Genomic DNA, 23,800 nt, shown 5'->3' on the forward strand with positions numbered 1-23,800 from the left:
TTTTTGGATCATTCTTTTTTTTTTTTTTTTTTAAGGTTCGTTTTAAAAATTTAGCATCCAGACCATACTCTCTTCATGTCCATGGGCTTTCCTATGAAAAATCATCAGAGGGAAAGACTTACGAAGATGATTCTCCTGAATGGTTTAAGGAAGACAATGCTGTTCAACCAAACAGCAGTTATACATATGTCTGGCATGCCACTGAGCGATCGGGGCCAGAGAGTCCTGGCTCTGCCTGTAGGGCGTGGGCCTACTATTCAGCAGTGAACCCGGTAAGCATAGCCATCCAGAGTTTTTGTCATTCCCCTACTCTTATAATATGAGGCCACCAAATGGAAGAGTCTACATAATTTCTTTTTTTCTTTAATATTATTATTATTATTGCTTTTGATGGCTGCACCTGTGGCATATGGAAATTCCCAGGCTAGAGGTCGAATCAGAGCTACAGCTGCCAGCCTATGCCACAGCCACAGCAATGCAGGATCCCAGCTGCATCTGCGACCTACACCACAGCTCATGGCAATACCTGATCCTTAACCCATTGAGCAAGGCCAAGGATAGAACCAGCATCCTCATGGATCCTAGTCAGGTTCGTTAACCACTGAGCCATGAAGGGAACTCCTCTTTATTATTGTTATTATTATTAAATTATAGTTGATTTACAATGTTTCTTCAGGTTCTGTTGTACAGCAAAGTGACCCAATCACACACATTTCCCTGTGCTGTGCAGTAGGGCCCCACTGCCCATCCATTCCAAATAACAGTTTGCATCCAAAAAACCCTCCAAATGCCTATCCATTCCACTTCCTCCCCTCTCCCCAACTGAGAACCCCAAGTCTCTATTTCTTAGTAAATATCTCTCCTACTTTCTAGAGGAACATGTAAGAACTATGGTCAACAGTTGACAGCTATCAAATCCCCACAGATTGCTGGATGACAGTAAGAAGCATTTGTTTAGTGGAGAGGAGTAAGGGTGACTTAAACAGTTGGCCCCAGTTAGAGTGATTATCTACCTAAGGAAGATGCTTATTTGCAATTTCTTTGAACAAGTATTAGCTTGGTTCTGCTCTTTTTTTTTTTTTTTTTTTTAAATAAAAGAACTGCAAAGTCAAGATTCCCTCATTTTAAGTGTGGTAAAGAGAGCATAGATTTAGATTTCAATCCCTATCCTGTCAGTTACTGTGTGGCCCTAAGAAAGTTAGTGGACCTCTTTCAGCCTCGGTTTCCAAAGTTTAAAATGAGATAACAGTATATAGCATATATAGTAGGCACTTGGTAATTTTCATTCAATAAATGAATTTACTTTTACCATGTAGGGTTGTGGTCAAAATTAAATAAGATACTATAGGCAACTATTTAACACAATAAATGGTATTTATTATTGTATCACTACTATTATTATCATCTCTATCATTACTACCAAGTTGAGATAAAGGATTAATCAGAGGAAGAGAATATGAACATTACAGAATTAGGTGATAAATAATCTAGGCTTACTAAGCTCTTCATTTATAAGCTTCAAATTCAGAGTCTCTAAGAAGGTCTCCTTTTCCATACAGTCAGTAATTGTCAGAAGAGCAAAGAAAATCCTGAGGGAAATTTGCGATTTTCCCTTACTGTCTTCCAGGAAAAAGATATCCATTCGGGCCTGATAGGGCCCCTTCTGATCTGCCGAAAAGGAACACTGCATAAGGAAAACAATATGCCTGTGGACATGAGAGAATTCGTCCTACTTTTTATGGACTTTGATGAAAAGAAGAGTTGGTACTATGAAAAGAAGTTCACAAGGTCTTGGAGACTCACATCATCAGAAGTAAAAAACTCCCATAAGTTTCATGGTATTTTCCTCTGACTTTGATCTAATCTTTGAACTAAACCACATGGGGTGACAGGGATTCCTGCCCACAGGTGTTCTCAAGATTAGGCATAAGATGCTTCTGTGGGATCAGACAGTCTAACTAAAACCAGATCCTTAAATGTCTCTGAAGGTTGGCAGAAGTTGACAAAATCTGAAAAATAGCACACAGGGGCTGCTGCAAAACAAACCCAAACAAACCAACAGGAAAGCCAGTGTGCTTCAGTTGGTAATGTAAATTGGAAAGGAATTAGCATTATCTAGCAATTTAAACAGTTAATAGACCTCTTCCTTGATCTCTAAAGTATCAGCTACGTATGTAGAAGTGATCACCCACATGTACTTTCAAAATAAGTTGGCTGTGATTGTTGTAGCTCCCAGCAGTTCCCAGGTGGCATCCAAAGCATACGAGAACAAAATGGTATGGGAAACTGGGTATCTGGGAAGGGGAGAAGAGTGTGGAGAGAGCATTTGGGTAGGGAAAGTGGGGAAAGCAGATCTACTCTGAAGTCCGTTCAGGAATTTTTTCTGAAAATTGACAATGAAATTACAGTTTTAGAGAAAGGCAGAATTGAGAATTTGGTGAAAACCAAAAGAATGACTTAGGGCTTAGAAAAAGATAAAGATGAGTAAGCCCTATTTTCAGAGCTTGATGAATGGAGGTGATTGCTCTGAGATTTCTGATCAGGAAGGACTTGTGCTTTGGGTGAAGGGTGAATCATTAAGTATAACAGGAAAGGAGAAAGTTGCTATTGCTTAAGGAATATAAAAAAATATATACAATGTCCAATTCACTGCCACCTCCTCGCCATCAAATCATCAAGTTATCAAGGCTAAGTCAATCCATTCTCCCTCTCCCACTCCATTTACACACTCAGGCTACCCTTTTTTATTTTCCTCATTAAACTTCTGTAAGTGTGGAATACAATCTAATCTCACTTGTAAAACCCTCTGGTGCAAAAGAAGGCAAATAATACAATTTACAATTGGCCCCAAAAGCCAACCCTCTGGACTCTGCTTATCACACAAGGTTAAAAATTCTATTAAACAGTCTAGAGCTGACCAACAGACTCCAAGCAGAGCTTTCTTTTCTCTTCTCCGCTCATCGCTAGGCCTTTCGGCCCAGGGTACTGGATCTCAGGAGCAAGATGCCCATCCTCTGAAAACCTCTCATTCTAGTGGGAAATCATAGACTGTGGAATCAAACAGGCCTGTCTCTTGGCCATGGCTTTCACTTGCTGAGTACCCTTGAGGCCCTGCTTCAGGACTATTCAAAGAAAGAGTAAAATGCATCCAGTATAGTTTTAGTTTTAAATGTGTTGTTGTCAAAATTTCTATAATTTGGCAATCTTTCATGGTTTATAAGAGTATTTGATAAGCAGAGCACCTATGCCTAGGCTTTGCAGTATGCACAAATTCAATATGTGTTGGATTAGTAAGCAAATGAATGAATTCTGTCACTCAGCTCAATTTATCAAATGCTTACTGAGCACCTGCTACCTTGAGAGTCTTCACTTCTGTGTTCTGATGTAACAGTTTAGCAACGCTGACCTAATAATCACTGGAGATACCTTTCACTCTTAGGAGATCTATTTCTTACACAGAAACTAAGATGAGGGGTTGAGGCTGGTGTTGCAAGTATGTAAATAGGTGCTCTCATACCTGATATAATTTTAAGGGTGCCAAAATTATCTCAACTCTTCTCCCTCTAAAAATTCACTTGCTTGGTTCCTGAAATTCCACTGCAGGTCCCAAAACTTTAGAAGAATAAACAGCAATAACAAACACCACCAAAACTTCCCTCACTTCAATCCCAGTTAACTGCATGGTAGCACTAAGCTTTATCAGTACAATTTTGTATGCATTATTTTTTTAAGGTGATAAAGTTTATCAGGTGCTTAAAAAAAAACATAGTTCAGGAGTTCCTGGTTGTGCCTCAGTGGGTTATGAACCTGACTAGTATCCATAAGGGGATACTAGTATCCATCCTGCGGGTTCAATCCCTGGCCTCCCTCAGTGGGTTAAGGATCCAGCATTGCGGTGAGCTGTGGTATAGGCTGTAGCCATGGCTTGGATCTGTGTTGCTGTGGCTGTGGCATAGGCCAGCAGCTGCAGCTCTGATTCAACCCCTAGCCTGGGAACTTCCATTAAGTGTGGCTGTAAAAAAATTAAAACAAACAAACAAAAAAATAAAAACAGTTCAGTAAGGGGAGAGTGGATAAAATCTGAGAATCCTAGACATCCAAGCTGGGAAGGGGGCAAAGGGGCTAGCATGCGAATGAGAGAATAAACATGAATCTGTAAGGTCGATAGGTACAACAAAGATAGTCTGACTTCCTAATTTTGCCTGGAACTATCTCTGAGTTTAGGAAGCCTTAGGGTTATGCTGCATATCCCCCCTTTACCCTCTTTCCTCTAAATACTAGAATTGACTTATCTGCCCATATTAGACTTTACTCTTTTAGTAGCCCAGAAAAATTCATACCATAAACATAATGAATAAATACATAAAGCACAGAAGTGTAAAATCTGGGGGGAAGAATGATAAACTACTTGGAAAGGAGGCTCACCCACACTTCTGCCAGAGGCTGGTGTGAGAAGTGGTTCTATTTTAGCTTCTGAATGATGAGATGACCTATGCCCTCCCCCTCCTTACTAGGCCTGGGCAGGCAGGGTAATAAAGAAGATAGGTGGTGAGTGGGAAGCCTCATATTCCCTTACCAGCCTCTCTCCTGGTGTACACAGATTTTTAATCAGTTGCAACTCTGTCTTTTCAGCTATTAATGGGATGATCTACAACTTGCCTGGCCTGAGGATGTACGAGCAAGAGTGGGTGAGGTTGCACTTGCTGAACTTAGGCGGCTCCCAAGACATTCATGTGGTTCACTTTCATGGCCAGACCTTGCTGGAAAATGGAACTCAACAGCACCAGTTAGGGGTCTGGCCCCTTCTGCCTGGTAAAGATCTCAGCAGTGAAAAGAGGTCCCTGATGCAAAATGGCACGAGCAGACAATCTTGGCATCTGTAACTCTCCCCCATTCTCTCCTTGAGCACCTCCTTCCAGAGGGGTCAAAGGGTGGGTTCTGGCAGAGCACCTGGGCCAAGTCATGTTCTAAAACTGCACGCAGAGTTCAGAAGAGTCAGCTGATGTCTGCACTGTTTACAGCACCACACAGACTAAATGGGAAGCCCAATTTGGTTCTAAGCGATGCTGTGTCCAATGCAGTTTCTTCCAAGCCATTATGTGGCACACAGGTGAAATCTTAAGCAGATTACAAAATGAATCCAACAAAGCTCAGGCAGTGAATGCTTTCTGTTAGACAGAGATGAGAAACTTGCCAGGGTTTGAGGGCTCTTGAATTCTACTCCTTGCTCTAGCATTCTGATATCTTCAGGCAAGTGACTCTAGGAGTCTTAAACTGAGTCATGAGATTGTTTGGAGGGGAAAAGTTATTTTTAATGATTATAAAAGCTAAAGAATAACAAAGGTCTTTAGAGCTTTTCATATGCAAAATAAGGATAAGGTTTAAACAAACTATAATCATCAAAAAGGATTTTTATGTGGCAGTGAATTGTTTGTAGGTGTGTTGTAGGTACTTGAGTAGGGGTGTACTCATATACTGTAATGGGCATAATAAAAACCTACCAAGTCAGTTAAAATGCAGATGCTAAGGAGAGATTTTGCTCTCAGATACTTTGATCTGGTAGAACTTGGGCAGGGTCCCAGGAATCTGCATGTTTAACAAGAAGCCTGCCTTGCACACATGCTGTCTGAGAAGGTAGTCAAGACAGTCCCTTGACAGGACCTTGAGTGGGGAAGTGGCTGTGTGAGTCTGCCTCAGATGTAGGCACAGCAATCCACATGAGCCTGGTTTGGTTAAGGATGGGGGAAAAGAGGTTCTCATTTATTCAAAGCATGCCAGTTTCTCGTTAACAATGCTATGAAGACCCACTCTTAAAATCAGGGACAGAGGGGATTAGGTGAAACTCACTGCTAACTTTTCACCAAAGTTCACTCATTAACAGATGAGTCAACTCTTCATGAGCCTGTGAGAAAATGCAATTGGCTGGCCCATCTAAATCTTTTTTTAAAATGATTTTTATTTTTTTCCATTATAGTTGGTTTACAGTGTTCTGTCAGTTTTCTACTGTACAGCAAAGTGACCCAGTCTCACACACACACACACATTCTTTTTCTCACATTACCCTCCATCACAATGACTAGATGTAGTTCCCAGTACTACACAGCAGGATCTTGTTGCTTATCCATTCCAAATGCAATAGTTGTATCTATTACCATACCTAATTTCTTTCAGAGAGTAGAAAGCTGGAGATCTTTTTAGTGTGTTTGAGGAGGATGACCATCAGCTATTAATTTTTATTCACAATCTAGGAAATGGTCACAAATTATAGTCAGCAGAATTTAAGTATTAACTGGCAGGAGGCAATATTAAATACAAGAATGGATAATCAGAGGTTTCAGAAATCTCATTCAGTGATTTTTCTGAAAGGATTTATGTACATCTCTATCCAAATACATAAACTTTATAGAAAATTTGAAATGTGGGAGAAGGATGTTTTATTTTAATTTTCTTATATTAAAAAGCAAGTGAGAAAGGAAACATAGTATTTTTAAGGTTCTATGGTGGGTCATTCAAGGTTACATTGATGCTATGACTATGAAGCTGTATTATGTTTGGGTTAACGTGTAACATTATATTTAGATAATCGAAAGTTTCTGGTAAGGGGTGTTGGGGCTTTTTTAAGTCCTGGGGGATTTATTTTTAGCAAATGTGTGTGTGTGTGACATGGGTGCACACACTTACATGTATACTGTTTTGTTTTGATCTCTTTGTTACACCTGTGGTCCTGCCTAAAGAGAAATAGATAACTCAAGTTATATTCTAAAGCCACCTGTGATTCAGGAATTTTAGGATTCTTTGGTAACTGTCAACCAATGCTAACCTGTTAATCTTTGGGTGTGTAATGTTGTCTTTCACTCTCTATTTTAGGGTCATTTAAAACTCTTGAAATGAAGGCATCAAAAGCTGGCTGGTGGCTCCTAGACACGGAAGTCGGAGAAAACCAAAGAGCAGGGATGCAAACACCATTTCTCATCATAGATAGAGGTATCATCCAAGAATCACATGGTATTTTTAGCAGGAGAATGCCTGTTACTAGAAGATTACCAATTTCTCCATTGAAAATACTCAACTTCTGAGCACATTGACATGATGGAGGCATAATCTGTAGCAACAATGATTTTCTTTCTGACCTATGATCTGACTGTACTGCAGACATCAGTCATCTAGGAATCTTAAACCCATGGTTCAAACCAGAGGCATTTCTCTCAATTGGGGAGCCAATATAATGCATCCTCTTTCATGATTTGTGATCCATGGGGAAGTGCATGTAAGAAACCTCAGATTCATGGAGTAAGGGAGGGGAAAGGTACCAGAAATTCAACTATGACCAAGATCGTCACTGAACTTGGCATCTTGATATTTGAGGTATGGACAATTTACATTTGTCCATCCCTCTGTCCAGCCAGCCAGCCAATTAGCCAGCATTTAAACACTTATTGAATACCAAGCACTGGCTCAATATCCAGATAGCTCAGTGGCTGGTATTCTCTTCTGTGATCCAAATATAAATAACATTGAAACTTTCAGGTCAACTTTTGAGAACATAGTCTTAGGAGGAATAGTACCGAATATTGTTAAATGGCTTATTTTAAGATACAAACTGGGAGTTCCCATCATGGCTCAGTGGGAACGAATCTGACTAGTATCTGTGAGGATGTAGGTTTGATCCCTGGCCTCGCTCAGTGGGTTAAGGATCCGACATTTGCTGTGGGGTATGGTGTAGGTCGCAGATGTGGCTCAGATCTGGTGTTGCTGTGGCTGTGGTGTAGGCCAGAGGCTATAGCTCCCATTTGACCCCTAGCTTGGGAAACTCCATATGCCCTGGGTGCAGCCCTAAAAAAAAAAAAAAAAAAAAAAAGATACAAACAGATGTAAATCAATTTAAAAACTAACTGCATTTCAGATAAGTTGTTTTCCACTAGGGTGCCACTAATTTTAATTTTTATTAAAATACCAGTCCTGCTAGTGCATTTACTATTTTATGATCTGATGTGTTTAAGTCAGTGCCACACAGGTAGGTGAAAATAACTAATTACTGACCCACCAGAGGTATAATTATAGCTATGGAGATTTTACTTTGTTACATTTTCTTTCTAAGAAAAAGTTATTCACTTTTCTATTTTTTGTAGAATGTAAGATGCCAATGGGACTAAGCACTGGTCTCATAGCTGATTCACAAATCAAGGCTTCTGAGTTTTGGGGTAAGTAGTAGTGTTATAACCTGTGGAAGTCACCTCCTACATTTGGGCAGTATACAGCCTGCAAAACCACACATGACAAACAGCCTATTGAATCTATTGGTCACTGTTCCTCTTTAGGCTTTTCTCTACCACAGCATACTAAAGCAGCTTCATTTGGGGTACTTATCTGGTGACTTTACAGGTCCTTCCCACAGACTCTGTTTTCCTCCCCCATGAATCTGGGTTGACCAGTGGAACTGTCTCAAGCGTAACTCACTCAAAGGCATGAATAGTACTTATGCATTGGAACCCTGACTATCATATGAACAAGCCCAAGCTAGCTGGCTAGAGGATAAGTCATATAGAAAAGAAACAAGGGATCCTAGGCTTCTTACTGAGCAGGTTAATAAATACAGACGTTTGAGTAAGCTTCAGTCAAGATCAACCAAGCCTAACCGAAACCAGAGGACCACCAGCTGAACCCAACCCTAATACCCAAATTGTAGAAATATGAGCTAAATAAATGGCTGCGATTCTTTGCAAAAATTAATTAAATTAGAAAATATCTAATTACTGACCCATCTAAAGTATAATCTCTAGCCATGGAGCTTTTACTTTGTCATATGTATTTTCTAAGCAGAAATTATTTATTATTATGCTTTCCTAGAACGTGAGATACCAGTGGGACTGAACCATGTAAAATTCTAGCCAGATTCACAGGGTCTTCTTGGCCAGGTATTACAGTGGCCATTAGTAAGGACCTTTGCTGTGTCAACAACTGTTCTTCTCTTCAAGAAACTTTTTTATTCACCCACAGTATGTCCGGAAGTCCTCCTAAATGTCCTCTCTCTCTCTCAAACTCTTCCCGAAATCAAGAGGTCAGTTGTAAGGGAACATGAGGCTCCTGTAAATCCCTTCCATGTCTTCCTATTAGTCAGGCACACTCAGCAGAAACAATATCAGCATGACTGAAAAAAGATAAATATGACTTGTATGCAAGAAAGGGGGTGGGTGATGGTTAACAGCTGTCCAAGCACAGGCCTGAAATCAAGAGTTCATCCTTGGGGACTGATTTAGTGGCTGAGGCCTGTGTCATCCCCTGATCTCCTAACTATAGCAGAGCTTCCTCTAGGAATCTGGTTTTCCACTGGAACTAAACTCCCTTGAGAAATTGCAAACTATTTTCTTCCCAATTCAGAATAAGTTTTTTCCTTTCTTTTGTTTTAGGACATTGGCAACCAAAATTAGCAAGATTAAACAATGGTGGATCATATAATGCTTGGATTACAGATAAATTTTCAGGAGAATCTGACTCTAAACCTTGGATTCAGGTATGTCTTATTAACCCGATAATATTTATTGATATTGTACTAATAAAAATGACAGTGATTTAGTCATTTCTTCTTGCTGTTTTTGCAATGTTGTTAAGGGAAATAACAATTACTAGGTGCTAGGCACCATTCTAAGTACTTTACATACTCAAAATGAGCCCTATGAGGTTAGTTCCAGCAATATTCTACTTTACAGGTAAAAAACCCCCTAAGACACAGAGATATTAACTAACTTCCCAATGTCACACACGACTAATTAGTGGTTGAGTTTAGATTCAAGTTCAGGTACTCTGCTCAAATATGGACCGTACCTAAACATTTTGTTAGTTTGGAAGGTATTGGTTCTTTTGTTCTAAAAGCAGTTAGTTGTGCAATGAATTAAGGCCCCATGTGACTTGTTGACAAGGATGGTTCTGTTTAATGGCTTTGCTCTATTGCAGGTAGACATGCAAAGGGAAGTCGTATTCACGGGGATCCAGACCCAAGGTGCCAAATATTACCTGAAGTCCTACTACACCACTGAGTTCTATGTGGCTTATAGCTCTGACCAGAGAAACTGGCGGATCTTCAAAGGGAACAGCACAAAGAACGTGATGGTCTGTGTGCACCACTGTTTCTTCCTCAGCCTAGGGTTACTATGACAGTGTCTTTAAAAAAACATCTTTCTGGGTGTTGTACACATGAATGGATTAGTGCCTTATGGAGGAAAGTGGTAAAATGATACGTCTATGTATTACAAATTAAAGGGATAAGCCTGACTTCTGAAATTTCCAAACTATGTAAAACTTGAAAAAAGTCTCTTTATCATCAAACTAAATACCCAGACTTCTCAGATTGGCAGATGGTATACAACAGAGTAGAATGTCTGGTCTTGTGCCTAAAGGAGCTCAGGCTAAAAATTGGCCACCAAGAGTTTTTATTTTACTAACTTTTACAATGCATTTTGTTCTTTATTTCAATGTAACTGAAGGAATTAGCAGTGTTAATACCAGCAATGCTCTGAGGCAGTGTAATTCTCAGATTTTTTTTTTTTTTTTCCTGCCCTGCTAGATCTCCCAGGGGCTCAGGCATGGTTATTCCCAAAGACCCTAATTCTTCCCCTCCTCTCTTGTCCCCCTCTCCAAAGAAAGCTATCTGAATGCAAGGAGTCAGTCCACATTACTATACTGATAACCTTAAATCATTTACTATTTACTATTTTCTATATTATCATTCAGCTCTTTCCTTTTTTTTTTTCTTTTTTTTTTTGTCCAAACCTGAGGCATGTGGAAGTTCCTGGGCCAGGAATGGAATCTGAGCCACAGTGGGGATCTATGCCACTGCTGCAGCAATGCTGGATCCTTAACCCACTGCACCACAGTGGGAACTCCCATTTAGTTCTTTCTAATAATAATTTATTTGCACTATACCTTAGAACAGATTGTGAAAATCTTAAATCATGGCTCTTACCAATCAGTATTGGAGAGAGTACACAGATTACAGGTAAAGTTCATGGCTTAAAGATTTTTATATCTATGTTCATGAGATAGACGTGTGTAGTTTTGTTTATACTGTCTTTTTGTTTTAATATCAAATATACTAGCTTCATTAAATAAATTAAGTAGTGTGCTCTCCTATTTTATTTTCTGGATGATATTATCTAGTATTGGTGTTAGATCTTTAAACATTTGGTATAATTCACCAGCAAAATTATGTGAACCTAGATATTTCTTTTCCGGGAATTTTAAAATTACAAACTCGATTTCTTTTTTTTAAATTTTATTGAGATATAGTTGATTTACAATGTTCTGTTAATTTCTGCTGTACAGCAAAGTGACTCTGTTTGAAGAATATATATATATATATATATACATATATATATATTCTTTTTCATTATGGTTTATTACAGGATATTAAATAGGGTTCCCTGTGCTGTACAGTAGGACCCTGTTGTTTATCCATTCTATATTCCATTTCTTTAATAGTTACAGGCTATTCAGATTATCTATTTCATGTTGGATGAATTGGGATATGTTTGGTTTTTCAGTAAATTGATCTGCTCCCTCTGAGTTGTTAAAGTCATGTGTATAGGCTTATTTGTAGTATTTATTCCCTTATTATCTTTTTGATATCTGCAGGGTCTATAGCAATATTCCCTATTTCATTTATGATATTGGTAATTTGCATCTCTTCTCTTTTTGCTTCATCAGTCTTGCTAGAGATTTGCCAATTTTTTCTTATCTGTTCAAATAACTGGCTCTTTGTTTCACTGCTCTTATCTATTGCTTTTCTGTTTTCAATCTTACTGATTTCTGCTCTTATCTTTTGTTTTAGTTGGCTCTTTTAGACACTGTTCTGGCAGGGAAAAGGGAGGGGGAACAGTCTCTTAACTGCCAGGTAGAGGAGTTCCCATCGTGGTTCAGCAGTAATGAACCCGACTATATCCATAAGGATGTGGGTTCGATCCCTAGCCTCACTCAGTGGTGTTAAGGAACCAGCATTGCTGTGAGCTGTGGTGTAGGTCACAGACTTGGCTGAGGTCCAATGTTGCTGTGGCTGTGGCCTAGGTCGGCAGCTGCAACTCCATTTTGACCCCTAGCCTGGGAACTTCCATATGCCATGGAAGACAAAAATAAAAAGTAAAATTAACTGCCAGGTAGAGGTCAAAGTCCATTCCCCACTTAGCCTCTGTGGGTGACAACTGAGCTGGGACCGCTCCTCTCTGCTGCTGGGTAAGGATGGGAGGGTCTCCACTGACACGGTGGGGAGAGGGAGCCTTATTAGGAGCTTGAAGGAATGAAAAATCCTGGGTCTCTATTTGGCCTTCTCTGACACAACCCCAGTGAGGGTACTGGGGTGCCTCATAACAGTTGTATGGAAATCTATGCTCCCATTTGGCCTTTGCCACTATGGGTAGGAGTGGGGACCCACAGGTTTTTTATGGTGTTTGGCTTGAAGTAGAACAATTGTTGTCTTAGTTTTCTGTCTTGCTAGACAGCCCTTTCCTGGTCCTGAGGCTAAAGAAAAAAAAGTTTTTTGCTGGGGCTTTTTTTTTTTTTTTTTGGTCTGTTCTTATTTGTGATTCCTGGATCCTGGCTTCTTCACTTCTAAATCAGTATATGAGGTAAAAAGAAAACACAGGGGACTCACCACTGTGTTGTTCCTTGGGTCCTAAGAACCCTGGACAGTCTGCCTTCTCTACCCCACCTTTCAGAGTCTTTTTGTTTTCAGTTGTACTCATCAAGAGAAATAGAGCAAAGCACATCTATACCATTTTCCTGAAGTGGAAGTATCCCCAATTATCTTATAAGACCACATTGATTTGGTTCAGGCTACATGAAAACTTAGTATTACAATATTAAATTGGACCAAAATTGTATTATAAAATCACTTTATAGAAAAGGTTTACATAACTAAAATCTTATAGAAAACCTTAAAACCTTATAGAAAAGGTTTACATAACTAAAATTGTCTCTTTTCCTCTAGTATTTTAATGGCAATTCAGATGCCTCTACAATAACAGAGAATCAGTTTGATCCACCTGTTGTGGCTAGATACATTAGGATCTCTCCAACTGGATCCTATAACAAACCTGCCCTTCGATTGGAGCTGCAAGGTTGTGAGGTTAACGGTAAGGAACACAGATGTACTCTTTTCTCACCACCGCTCAGAAAATCAAGATTTGGGAGGTATGGGAGAATGGGTAGAATTTTTAGTTCTCTTCAATCACTTAGGCTCCTTAAAAAAAACTTTGTGACACAGAGGTTCCACTCAGGTAAATTCTCTTTGTGATCTAGTCTGAGACTGGTTCTAGTAGCCAGAGGGCAGGCACCATCTCTCTGAATGGTACCTGGATTTCGTGGACACTGCCCTGACCATCCAAGGAAGGGCTCTAACTTAGAATGACCTCCAGCAGCCCATTTTCAAATTATCAGAGATTCAAGCTAGTCTGACTCTTCTCAAGTCTTCCAGCCAGGTCATTCAGACTATAATGTAATTAAAGTATCTAGTGACATCACTGGCATATATTAGCCGTTCAGTGAATGTGTTTGAAACATAAATCTGCTTTCCACCTCCCTGAAACTTTGCACTCTGTATTCTGTTTCACACTCTTTGTAGGTACCCAAACCTTTTCTATGTAAGATTCTGTTTTTCAGGGGATATAATGTGACCCATGGTATAAATAAATCAAGGTAATCATAAATGGCCATAATAAAATTATAGTGTACATAAGATGTTTAAGAGTCTTCTAAACTATTCTTCTTATCTGACTTTTATTTTCTTTTTAGGGCTAAGCATTTGGCACATGGAAGTTCCCAGGCTAGGGGTTGAATTAGAGCTGCAGTTTCCGGGCTGCACCACAGCCACAGCAACACATAATCTGAGCCATGTCTGTGAGCCCTGTCTACACCATAGCTCACAGCGACACCAGAAACGTAATGCACTGAGTGAGGCCATGGATAGAACCCACATCCTCATGGTTATTAGTGGGGTTCATTACCATTGAGCCACAGCAGGAACTCCAAAATTTAGACTTTTTCTTTTTTTAGGGTCACATGTATGGCATATGGAAGCTCCCAGGCTAGGGGTCAACACAGCCACAGCAATGAAGGATCCTTAACCCACTGTCCATGCCAGGAATTAAACTCTCACCCTCATGGTTACTAGTTGGGTTCATTTACCGCTGAGCCACAGTGGGAACTTGTCTGACTCTTTTTTTTTTGGTGTTTTTGCCTTTTCTGGGGCCGCTCCCATGGCGTATGGAGGTTCCCAGGCTAGGGGTCTAATCAGAGCTGTAGCTACCTGCCTATGCCATAGCCACAGTAACGTGGGATCCAAGCCATGTCTGCGACCTACACCAGAGCTCACGGCAACTGAGCAAGGCCAGAGACCAAACCCGCAACTTCATGGTTCCCAGTCGGATTTGTTAACCACTGCGCCACGACGGGACCTCCCCTTGTCTGACACTTAAAGTGGTGCTTTCCAGTATTTTTTACTTCAAAGCATGTATAGAAAATAATACTTGTCTAGCAGCCTGGGGTAAAAGAATGAAGCAGTTGACCGTGGACTTGCCTGATCCAGGCATCATCTCAGCTGCTCAGGGTTGAGAGAGGAGGGAGATCAATATATAGGCACAGCTGAAACTTGCTGTGGCACATCCGTTGGGAGCTATAGTGCCTTCTTTCAGGATAGAGAGGAATAGCCATAGTGGAGGAAGTAGCTGAACCTTGGAATCAGTTTCTTATCAAAGCAGATAATAGTACAGTAAACTCGGTAATTGTGAGGGATATGGATATGGATTTGGGCATCTTGCCAGTGCCCTGATAGCCACGGTATATAACATCTCCCACATAAAATGCACATTTTTTCACAGGCAGGGAATCTCTTTGAGATTTCTCCTTAAATATTGTTTTTTTTCTTTCCATATGGTTATGATGTATATGTAATATGTTCAGATCACAATATCCAGATACCCTAAAATATGACATTCAACAATATTAGTCTATTTAAAACCTCTATTTTCCATACAAGAGGGTTATTTTTTTAAATTTCTTCACGTTCTTAAAAAAACAATGAGTTCCCATTGTGGCTCAGCAGTTAATGAATCCGACTAGCATCCATGAAGACATGGGTTCAATCCCTGGCCTTGCTCAGTGGGTTAAGGATCCGGCATTGCCGCAAGCTGTAGTGTAGGTCACAGATATGGCTTGGTTAGGCCGGTGGCTACAGCTCCTATTGCACCCCTAGCTTGGGAACCTCCATATGCCATGGGTGAGGCCCTAAAATGACAGAAAGACCAAAAAAATAAAATAAAAACACTTCACATTCCTGATATTTATATAATTAGTCTTAGCAGTAGCCTTTCTTTTTTAAACTTTTTTTTTTTTTTTTTGGTGGAGAAAGTAAGGTGTCACTTCAAGAGAATTCCTATATGATTTAGTAGCAAAGACAAAGTGTCACAGAGATGATGATAGTGGGCCGTCAGCTGGATTCTGTCACTAGATATGTTTCTTACACTCACAGGTCACTTGCTGCCTGTGGTATTTAAATTCGTGCCTTGGCAAAATTTTAAAGACTATATAACATGAATCGTCCTCAAAAGGTTGAAAATAAAACATTAAATGTGACTAATGAGGTCCACTATAACCTCTTCTTTGTAGCTTTTGTTAGAAGAAGGAAGAGAGTGTGTTTTTATGTACATAGATAGTTTAGGAGTATTGTCTGCCCCCAAACAGACAATATCATGGAACATTTGGTCTAAAAGGAGGTAAATGCATTTAGATGTTTAGGACATGGTATTTAATGTCAGACTGCCTGGGCTCAAATCTAATTTCTGATTCTTCCAATGGTGTTATTTTAGGCAAGTTACTTTTTCTTGTTGTGCTTTTGTTTTCTCATTTGGAGATATTTGAGAGCGTTAAGGAATACATGTAAAGCCTGAAAACAGGGTTTAGCACTTGGACAATAAGTGGTCATTGCTGTGACGGTTGTTTTTGTTGTTACTTAGCATTCAAATTATGTCTTGTCTCCTCTGAAGTATAAAGGGCTATGCAAGGAATATCAGTAGTGTTTAATTAATCACATTATTGTCTCCTGACAGGATGCTCCACACCGCTGGGTATGGAAAGTGGAAATATCAAAAACGAGCAAATCACAGCTTCCTCATTTAAAAAATCTTGGTGGGGAGATTACTGGGAACCCTTCCGTGCCCGTCTTAATGCCCAGGGCCGTGTGAATGCCTGGCAAGCCAAGGTGAAATGTCTCCTGTGAATGGAGCTCTCAGCCTTTCAGAAAAAAGTATAGGCTCTCGCTACCGGGAACATGGACAGTCTGGGAAGCCAGAGTGTCATATCCTGTTTCTGCAGATTATGATCCTAGATCTGAGAACTAGGATGTGTGTCGCTTTGATAGCCTTAGCTTGAACTTTGTCTTAGAAGTTATTTATCATTTCTGTGGTTCTTGGTCTAGTTCTTTATTTAGATTGAGTAGGCAAATTTTTTCTACAAAGGGCCAGATAATTTTTAAGCTTTTTGAGCCATACATTTTTCATCAATTCTCAACTGTTCAACTCCGCCATTGTAGAAGAGAGCAGCCACCAACAATATGTAAATGAATGAGCATGGCTGTATTCCAATATAATCTTATTTATAAAAATAGGCATTTGGCCAATTTTGGCACTGGGCTGTAGTTTGCCAACTCCTGATTGAAACAAGTATCATTAGGGATAAATAATTTAGATTTGTAACATCTTCTATTCTTTTTGTTTCCCTCACAATTTAGTAATATTTTTCATTTTCTTAAGAGTGTCATTTAAAATTTTTTATTCCCATTTTTTGAGAACTTTATGATATTCCTTTAGAGTTGGTGGCATGATAAAATGCTGCAAAACCAGGTTTATAAATCTGAACAAATATCTCATGGAAGAGTTACATTGCCCTTGATATCAGTTTATTGAGAAATCCAGGTAACTTAGTTCTAGGGTAATTATTAATAATTGACTCATATTTATTTCATTCTTCAACTGACCTGGAAAGTCAGAACAGCGTCAGAAATCAGAACAGTCCTGTCAATCAACTTAATCCAAGTTCCCTATTTTCTACCCTCCTAATTCCCTCCCTTAAGACACCTACACTCCCATTCCTTGGAATCTGTATAGAATTCCATGTCCTAATTTTAAATTAGACCACGAGAAAGGGAAGGGAATTGTGTGGTGCAAGTGGAGTAAACAGAGGAGATCAGGGCCCATAGAGTTAATTTCGGGAGCCAATATTTGTACCTTGACACTCATTTCTAGACTATCACGGAATCAGAGAATGTTAGAAAGAAAGGAGTTTTACAAAGAATCTGGTCCAGATTTTCCTTTTAAGGCCAAACACAAAGGAAATTAAATAAGCTTAGCTTAGCCTGGTGGAAGAATCAGGAATGCCATTCTCCTGATAAAGAGACCAGCACTTCTTGCACCATTTGAAGCAACCCAAACACCTTATTTGCAGTTTTGTGAAGGGGAAAACTTAGAGGCACAGAAGTGAAAGTAATAAAAGTAATAATGTTGTTTAACATTATGTTTATTTAATTTCTATAATATAAATAAATAAAAATATAATATAATATAAATAAAAAGTTAGAGATGATATTAACCAATTCTTTCACAAATGGCCCCATCAATTTTATTTTAAAAATATTTCTCTATATATAATTTGTTCTTAGTCTTTGTGATATAATAAAGGCTCTAAAGATAAAGGGCTAATTTTAAGTTTTAATGCTGTCATTTTAAGTCTGGAATTTTAGGTCAGACTGTTTTGCTTAACCTTGAATTAGTATGAAATATCTTTTATTGGATTTCTTTAGAGATGCTGAAAAATCTCAGCCAGACATATGCAGGTATGCATGCAGACTGAAGTGTCTCTACCTCTTTTATGCTTATAAAAATCCTCTAGCTATCTATATGTATTCTGTATCACTCATACAACCTTGATTTGAAAACACACTAAAACACCACCAGATGCCACTAGAGGTTATTACAGAATTAACTGGAGTTATCTAATAGTCATTTTACTTCAATTAATTTGCTTTAAAAATATAATAACATATGACTGCATACATAGACATACATATATGTATATATGTATACACAGACATGCACAAATGAGTGATGTTGAGAAAACAGACCAATATTCATTATTTCATACAGAATTGAATGAGACAGCGGGCCATGATAAATCTCTCAAAGATGAAAGTACCATCTCAAATTGCTCCAAAACTCAATTTGTCTTTCTGATCCTCTTTTTCCAAGTGCATATCACCAAACATGTGATTAGCCCTTTCATCAGGCATTTTGTTAGGCCAGAGACAGCACAGTTACTGTGCTATATCCAACCCTGGAAATAGCTTTATTAGGTCTCAAACTACTACATTTATTTGAAATGTCAGAAAAGAAGAAATTGGAATACTTCTCCTATTTGACATTAGCAATGAAAAGATAAATGGGGCTTTTCTAAAATAAGTTGAATAGACAGCAGACACTATTTGATTCTTTCCCAGATAATTCTTCAGCAATATCATCATTATATTTAAACATGCTTGCTTAAGTAAAGATCATTGACAGATAATTTAGGGATTTAACATTTTGTCAAATAAAATTCATTTATTTGTCCATTCAGTGACTAGTTGTTGAGCAGCATCTGTGTGCCTTACATTGTGGTAAGTCCCTGCCCTCGAAGAGTGAGGAAACAAATAGCTAAATGTGTGAAATATTCCAAGAGTTTGTAAATGCACTGACAATAAATAAGTTGGAACAGGGAAGACTTCTAGGAGAAGGGGAATCCTCAAGGATGAGACAGAAATCTTCTGAGCTCAGTGCATTTTTAGGTACCTTACTCTAAAAAAGCAAAGGTTTTAACATCTGTCTTGGTCATTGATCTTTTCATTTTCATAGGCAAACAACAACAATCAGTGGTTACAGATTGATCTGCTCAAAATCAAGAAGATAACTGCAATTACAACCCAGGGTTGCAAGTCCCTGTCCTCTGAAATGTACGTGAAGAGGTACACCATCCAGTATAGTGACAGAGGAGTCGAATGGAAGTCTTACAGGGAGAAATCCTCGATGGTAGACAAGGTACGGGTGGTGTCTTGGCCAAAAGAAAACAGTCTGAAAACTGCTATGAGAACAGGACCTTAGCTCGCAAACATCTCTCTGCATTTGATAAATATGCACTGACACGCATTACTCTTTAAGCCTTCCAAGTCCCCTCTCTGTAGGGTACTTGGTCTTGGGACAGGGACTGCACACTACCTTCCTGCTTTGACTGAGCCACATATAAAATAATGAGGACAAAACAACAGGGGATAGTGTGAAACTTAATTAGCTCTGGTTGGGAAAGATGGCAAAAGGGTTGTCCCTGATTGCTTGAGCTGTGTAACAAATTAACATAAACTAGGTGAAAAACATTTATTTCTCACAGTTCTGGAGGCTGGAATCCTAGATCAGAGTGTCTACATGGTCAAATTTTTGGTGAAGGTAGTCTTCCTGGTTGTGCCTTTGTATGGCCTTCCTTGGTGTATGCACACAGAAAGATGTCATGAGGGCTCTACTCCCATCCTAGTTCTAATCACCTCCCAAAGGCCCCACCTTCTAATACCATTCCACTGGGGATTAGGCTTTCAACATATGAATTTTTTTTTTTTTTTTGTCTTTTTGCCATTTCTTGGGCCGCTACCACAGCATATGGAAGTTCCCAGGCTAGGGGTCCAATAGGAGCTGTAGCCACCGGCCTACACCAGAGCCACAGCAACACGGGATCCGAGCCACATCTGCAGTCTACACCACAGCTCATGGCAATGCCAGATCCTTAACCCACTGAGCGAGGCCAGGGATCAAACCCGCAACCTCATCGTTCCTAGTCGGCTTTGTTAACCACTGAACCACGACAGGAACTCCTCAACATATGAATTTTTGAAGGACACAAACACACTATCTATAAGAGCAATCTAGAAAACCTATCATACTAGCATTAGCTTGGGTATACTTATTATTCATGGCTAATCAAACACTTGTTGCCATAATATATACTTTTCTGTGTCATATTGTTACTAAGCAAAAAACAATTGTTAGCCTTCCTGATGAGGGGATTAATTTCCTGCAAGATGAACTAATCTATTGTACTCCTAAATTCCTATTTATGGTTTTAAACTTCTATCAGAGGCAAAGTTAAGGAGATGAACCTGATATTCTGGGAATTGGGCTGAAACCCTTAGAAGGGGCAACACAGAAGAAGAGTATGGACATTTACTTAATGCTCCTCATGGGCTCAGAGCTGATCTCAGTTAGTGAATTTGAACCTCTCTTTAAACCCCTGGGTGGTTTATTTGTTTCTTTGGGTTTTGGTTTATTTCTCACTGTATCAAGATATTCTCAGAGCAGGGTAAACATCATTTTTATAAACACATAGTAACTTAGTTTTTTAATGCATGTAAATCTTATGGAACTTGCTGGGGATGACCAAAAAAAAAAAAAAAAGGCCTAAAACACAGTTTGGTTGAGGAAATAGGGCATATGACAAAAAAGGATAAATAAAAATGCATGTTAATAGATGCAAACTATTTCCTTTGGAATGGATTAGCAATGAGATCCTGCTGTGTAGCAATGGGAACTATGTCTAGTCACTTATGATGGAGCATGATAATGTGAGAAAATAGAATGTGTACATGTTGTATAGCTGGGTCACCATGCTGTACAGTAGAAAAAACACTGTATTGGGGAAATAATTTAAAAAATTAAATTAAATTTAAAAAAAGAAAACAAGAATAAATAGCAAAAAAAAAAGTAATCTTTATCCAGATAAGGTATTCAGAGTGCAATTTTTCAGCACAAAGTGTTTAAAAAAATAAGAAAAATAAAAATGTATGATTGCACTTTATTTTAAATGATAGTAATAGCTAACCATTTATTGGTGACCATTATCTGGCACTTACTAAACACCTGTCATATGTTTGCCTACTCTTTAAAATCTTTACGATAACTTCTACATGATAAAATTTATTATCCCCATTTTGCCAATGAGGAAATGAAGAAACAGAGACTGTAAGAAATTTGCTCAAAGTCACAAAGCTACAAAGGGGCTAAAGGCAGGAATTGTTTTGCAGCTGCCTCACAGAACCATAGCAGATTTCTTTGTTTTTCCCTATTTCAATTCAGATCATGGGTAAGGGGATATCCCCAAAGAGGTATGTCTGGAGTGTAATTTCATAACTAATAGAGGATCATCCTTGTAATAATTGCATGTGTTCATTGATGCCCATGGTTTGAACTAAAAGGATAAAAAATTATCTGTAAGTTATTTCTTTAAAATATAGTTCATATACAATATTATGTTAGTTTCAGGTATAAGATCTTTATATCCATTATACCATCATTAAAGATTTTCTCATATTTCGTTTTCAGATTTTTGAAGGAAATAATAATATCAAAGGACATGTGAAGAACTTTTTCAACCCACCAATCATTTCCAGGTTTATACGCATCATTCCTAAAATGTGGAATCAAAGTATTGCACTTCGTCTGGAACTCTTTGGCTGTGATATTTACTAGAACTGAATATTCAAAAAGACAGGAGGGACTCAAAGATATCAGAGTGGGCAATTTATCTTGTAGCTATTTTAAATATTAAAATTGTTCCATTATTTCCCTTTTTTCTATTAGAGAATAAAATTTTCTATGTGAAATCTTTATGATATAGCTCCTTATAACCACTGAGATGATGGCTATTGTTTCTGCATTAATTTGAATATAAATAAGAAAATAGCAAGAAACAAGATTTCTTTCACTGATTAAAAATGCTATATAAAGTAATATTCATGTATTTAACATTTTTCATTAGAGTTCTTTTAAACCCTATACACATTAATAAAAGAGATATTACTCTTTTAAACCATTTATAAACCTGGATAACTTTCACTCCTACATTTTTCTTTAAAAGAACTGTGATTGGAATTCCCGTTGTGGCTCAGTGGTTAACGAATCCAACTAGCAACCATGAGGTTGCGGGTTCAGTCCCTGGCCTTGCTCAGTGGGTTAAGGATCCAGCATTGCCATGAGCTGTGGTGTAGGTCGCAGACACAGCTCAGATCCCGTGTTGCTGTGGCTGTGGTGTAGGTCGGCAGCTACAGCTCTGATGGGACTGCTAGCCTATGAACTTCCATATGCCACGGGTGCAGCCCTAGAAAAGACAAAAAAACAAAAAAATAAAAAAAATAAAAGAACTGTGATTTAAGAGTATAGGAAACAAACAAGATTTCTAAATGAGTTATTTTTCTTGACAGTGGAGAGACGGTTTTGTCTTACTATATGAAACAAGTGCTTAAAAATACCCTGTCTTACTAACATAACATACAAGTAAGCATGTTTTCAGTAATCCTGCTGGACTTGTGAATCCAGCGTGGTCTCCTTTGGGACTGATTGCACATATTAATGTCCAGGGTTAGGGGTCAGTAGTAGAACAGGTCTAAAACAGCCACCGGATGGCTGAACATGTGACCATGGCTTCAGTCTAGCTAGTATTACATGGCAGAGTTTCAGAACATAGGCTAGCTTAAGGGAAAGCTAATACTTATAAAACGGAGTATTGGGACCACTGGCCCAAATGCAGCTGGGCCTACTAGAACTGACCCCTGGCCAAGCTGGGAAACAGTTGAAATTCTCTTTCCAGGCCCTTCTCTCTATGACCACTGCCCCCTCCTTCTTCTACTCCTCCCCCTCCCCCTCCCCCTTTCAAGCACTCCCTTCCCTGGGAACATGGCATCCAATGATTCTATAAGATATTGGGAGAATGGGGAGACTTCTGGGATTGTTTAAGTCACATAAGATAGACTGTCACTGGTGAGGCTATCTATTTTAGTGGAACAAACCACCCTAAAACTTAGTGCTTAAGACAACTAAGTTGTTTTATTCCCACAATTCTGTGGGCTGACTGGGCACAGCTCAGTAGTTTTACTGCTCGCTTCATCCGGAGTCCCTAGCAAGTTTATAGTCAGACAATGACTGTAGCCAGAGCCATCAGGAGGCTCAACTGAATGTTGGGACAGCTGGTCCTCTGTCCCTTTCCAAGTAGTCTCAGATTCTCCCCTCACTGCATGGGTTTCTCCATGTGGTCTGTTTTCTTGGAATCTCCAAGTCAGCTAGACTTCTTACAGGGTGATAGAGGAGGTAGGAAGCAGAAGCTGCCAGTCCTTTTAAAGCTAGGCCCAGAACAGGCACAGCCCCACTTCTGCTGCTTTCAGTTGGTTCATACAAGTCACAGGCAGTCTAGATGCACCGCAGAAAAAAATGACACAAAGCGTGTTCCAGGAGACATAAGTCATTGAGAGCATCTTTAGATATTAACTACCAGAGTTACTGCACATATGGGTAGGGTGAGCATTAAGAATGTGTACAGGAGCTTCAAACATCTAGAAAACACTGGCTTTCTTATGTTTAAAATTTTTCAGCTTTTTTGAGGAATAGTTAAAAAATAAAATAGTGTACATGTTGATGTATGTGTGAATTGTAAAAGGAATCCCACCAAGGAGTTAATACTTCCATAATCTCATATAGTTACTTTTTTTTTTTAATGAGGATGCTGAAGGTCTACTCTTAGCAAATTGCAGTTACACAATACAAAGTTATTGCCTATAGTCACCATGCTAAACTGATGATTCGCAGAATTTATTCATCTTACAACAGTAAGTTTGTATCCTTTTACTACCCCCCGCCTTTTTTTTTCCTGCAGTGCCCTTAGCTACAGCAATGACAGATCCTTTGTTCTATTTTAG

At 39.0% G+C, this 23,800-nt stretch overlaps 1 protein-coding gene across 1 annotated transcript in view; it reads left to right on the plus strand.

Annotated features, from left to right (window-relative positions):
- Positions 1-21,719, plus strand: part of F5 (coagulation factor V) — a 76,870-nt gene extending 55,151 nt beyond the window's left edge. The window contains exons 15-25 of the mRNA XM_047783983.1: positions 36-272; positions 1,628-1,838; positions 4,633-4,812; positions 6,868-6,984; positions 8,130-8,201; positions 9,408-9,511; positions 9,952-10,107; positions 12,977-13,121; positions 16,092-16,243; positions 18,927-19,109; positions 21,435-21,719. Coding sequence (XP_047639939.1) covers positions 36-272; positions 1,628-1,838; positions 4,633-4,812; positions 6,868-6,984; positions 8,130-8,201; positions 9,408-9,511; positions 9,952-10,107; positions 12,977-13,121; positions 16,092-16,243; positions 18,927-19,109; positions 21,435-21,581 — 1,704 coding nt within the window. The 3' untranslated portion in view covers positions 21,582-21,719. The remainder of the gene's footprint in view (positions 1-35; positions 273-1,627; positions 1,839-4,632; positions 4,813-6,867; positions 6,985-8,129; positions 8,202-9,407; positions 9,512-9,951; positions 10,108-12,976; positions 13,122-16,091; positions 16,244-18,926; positions 19,110-21,434) is intronic.
- Positions 21,720-23,800: the final 2,081 nt, after the last annotated feature.

The sequence above is a fragment of the Phacochoerus africanus genome, chromosome 6 (genome assembly GCF_016906955.1).
Source record: "Phacochoerus africanus isolate WHEZ1 chromosome 6, ROS_Pafr_v1, whole genome shotgun sequence".
NCBI lineage: Eukaryota > Metazoa > Chordata > Mammalia > Artiodactyla > Suidae > Phacochoerus > Phacochoerus africanus.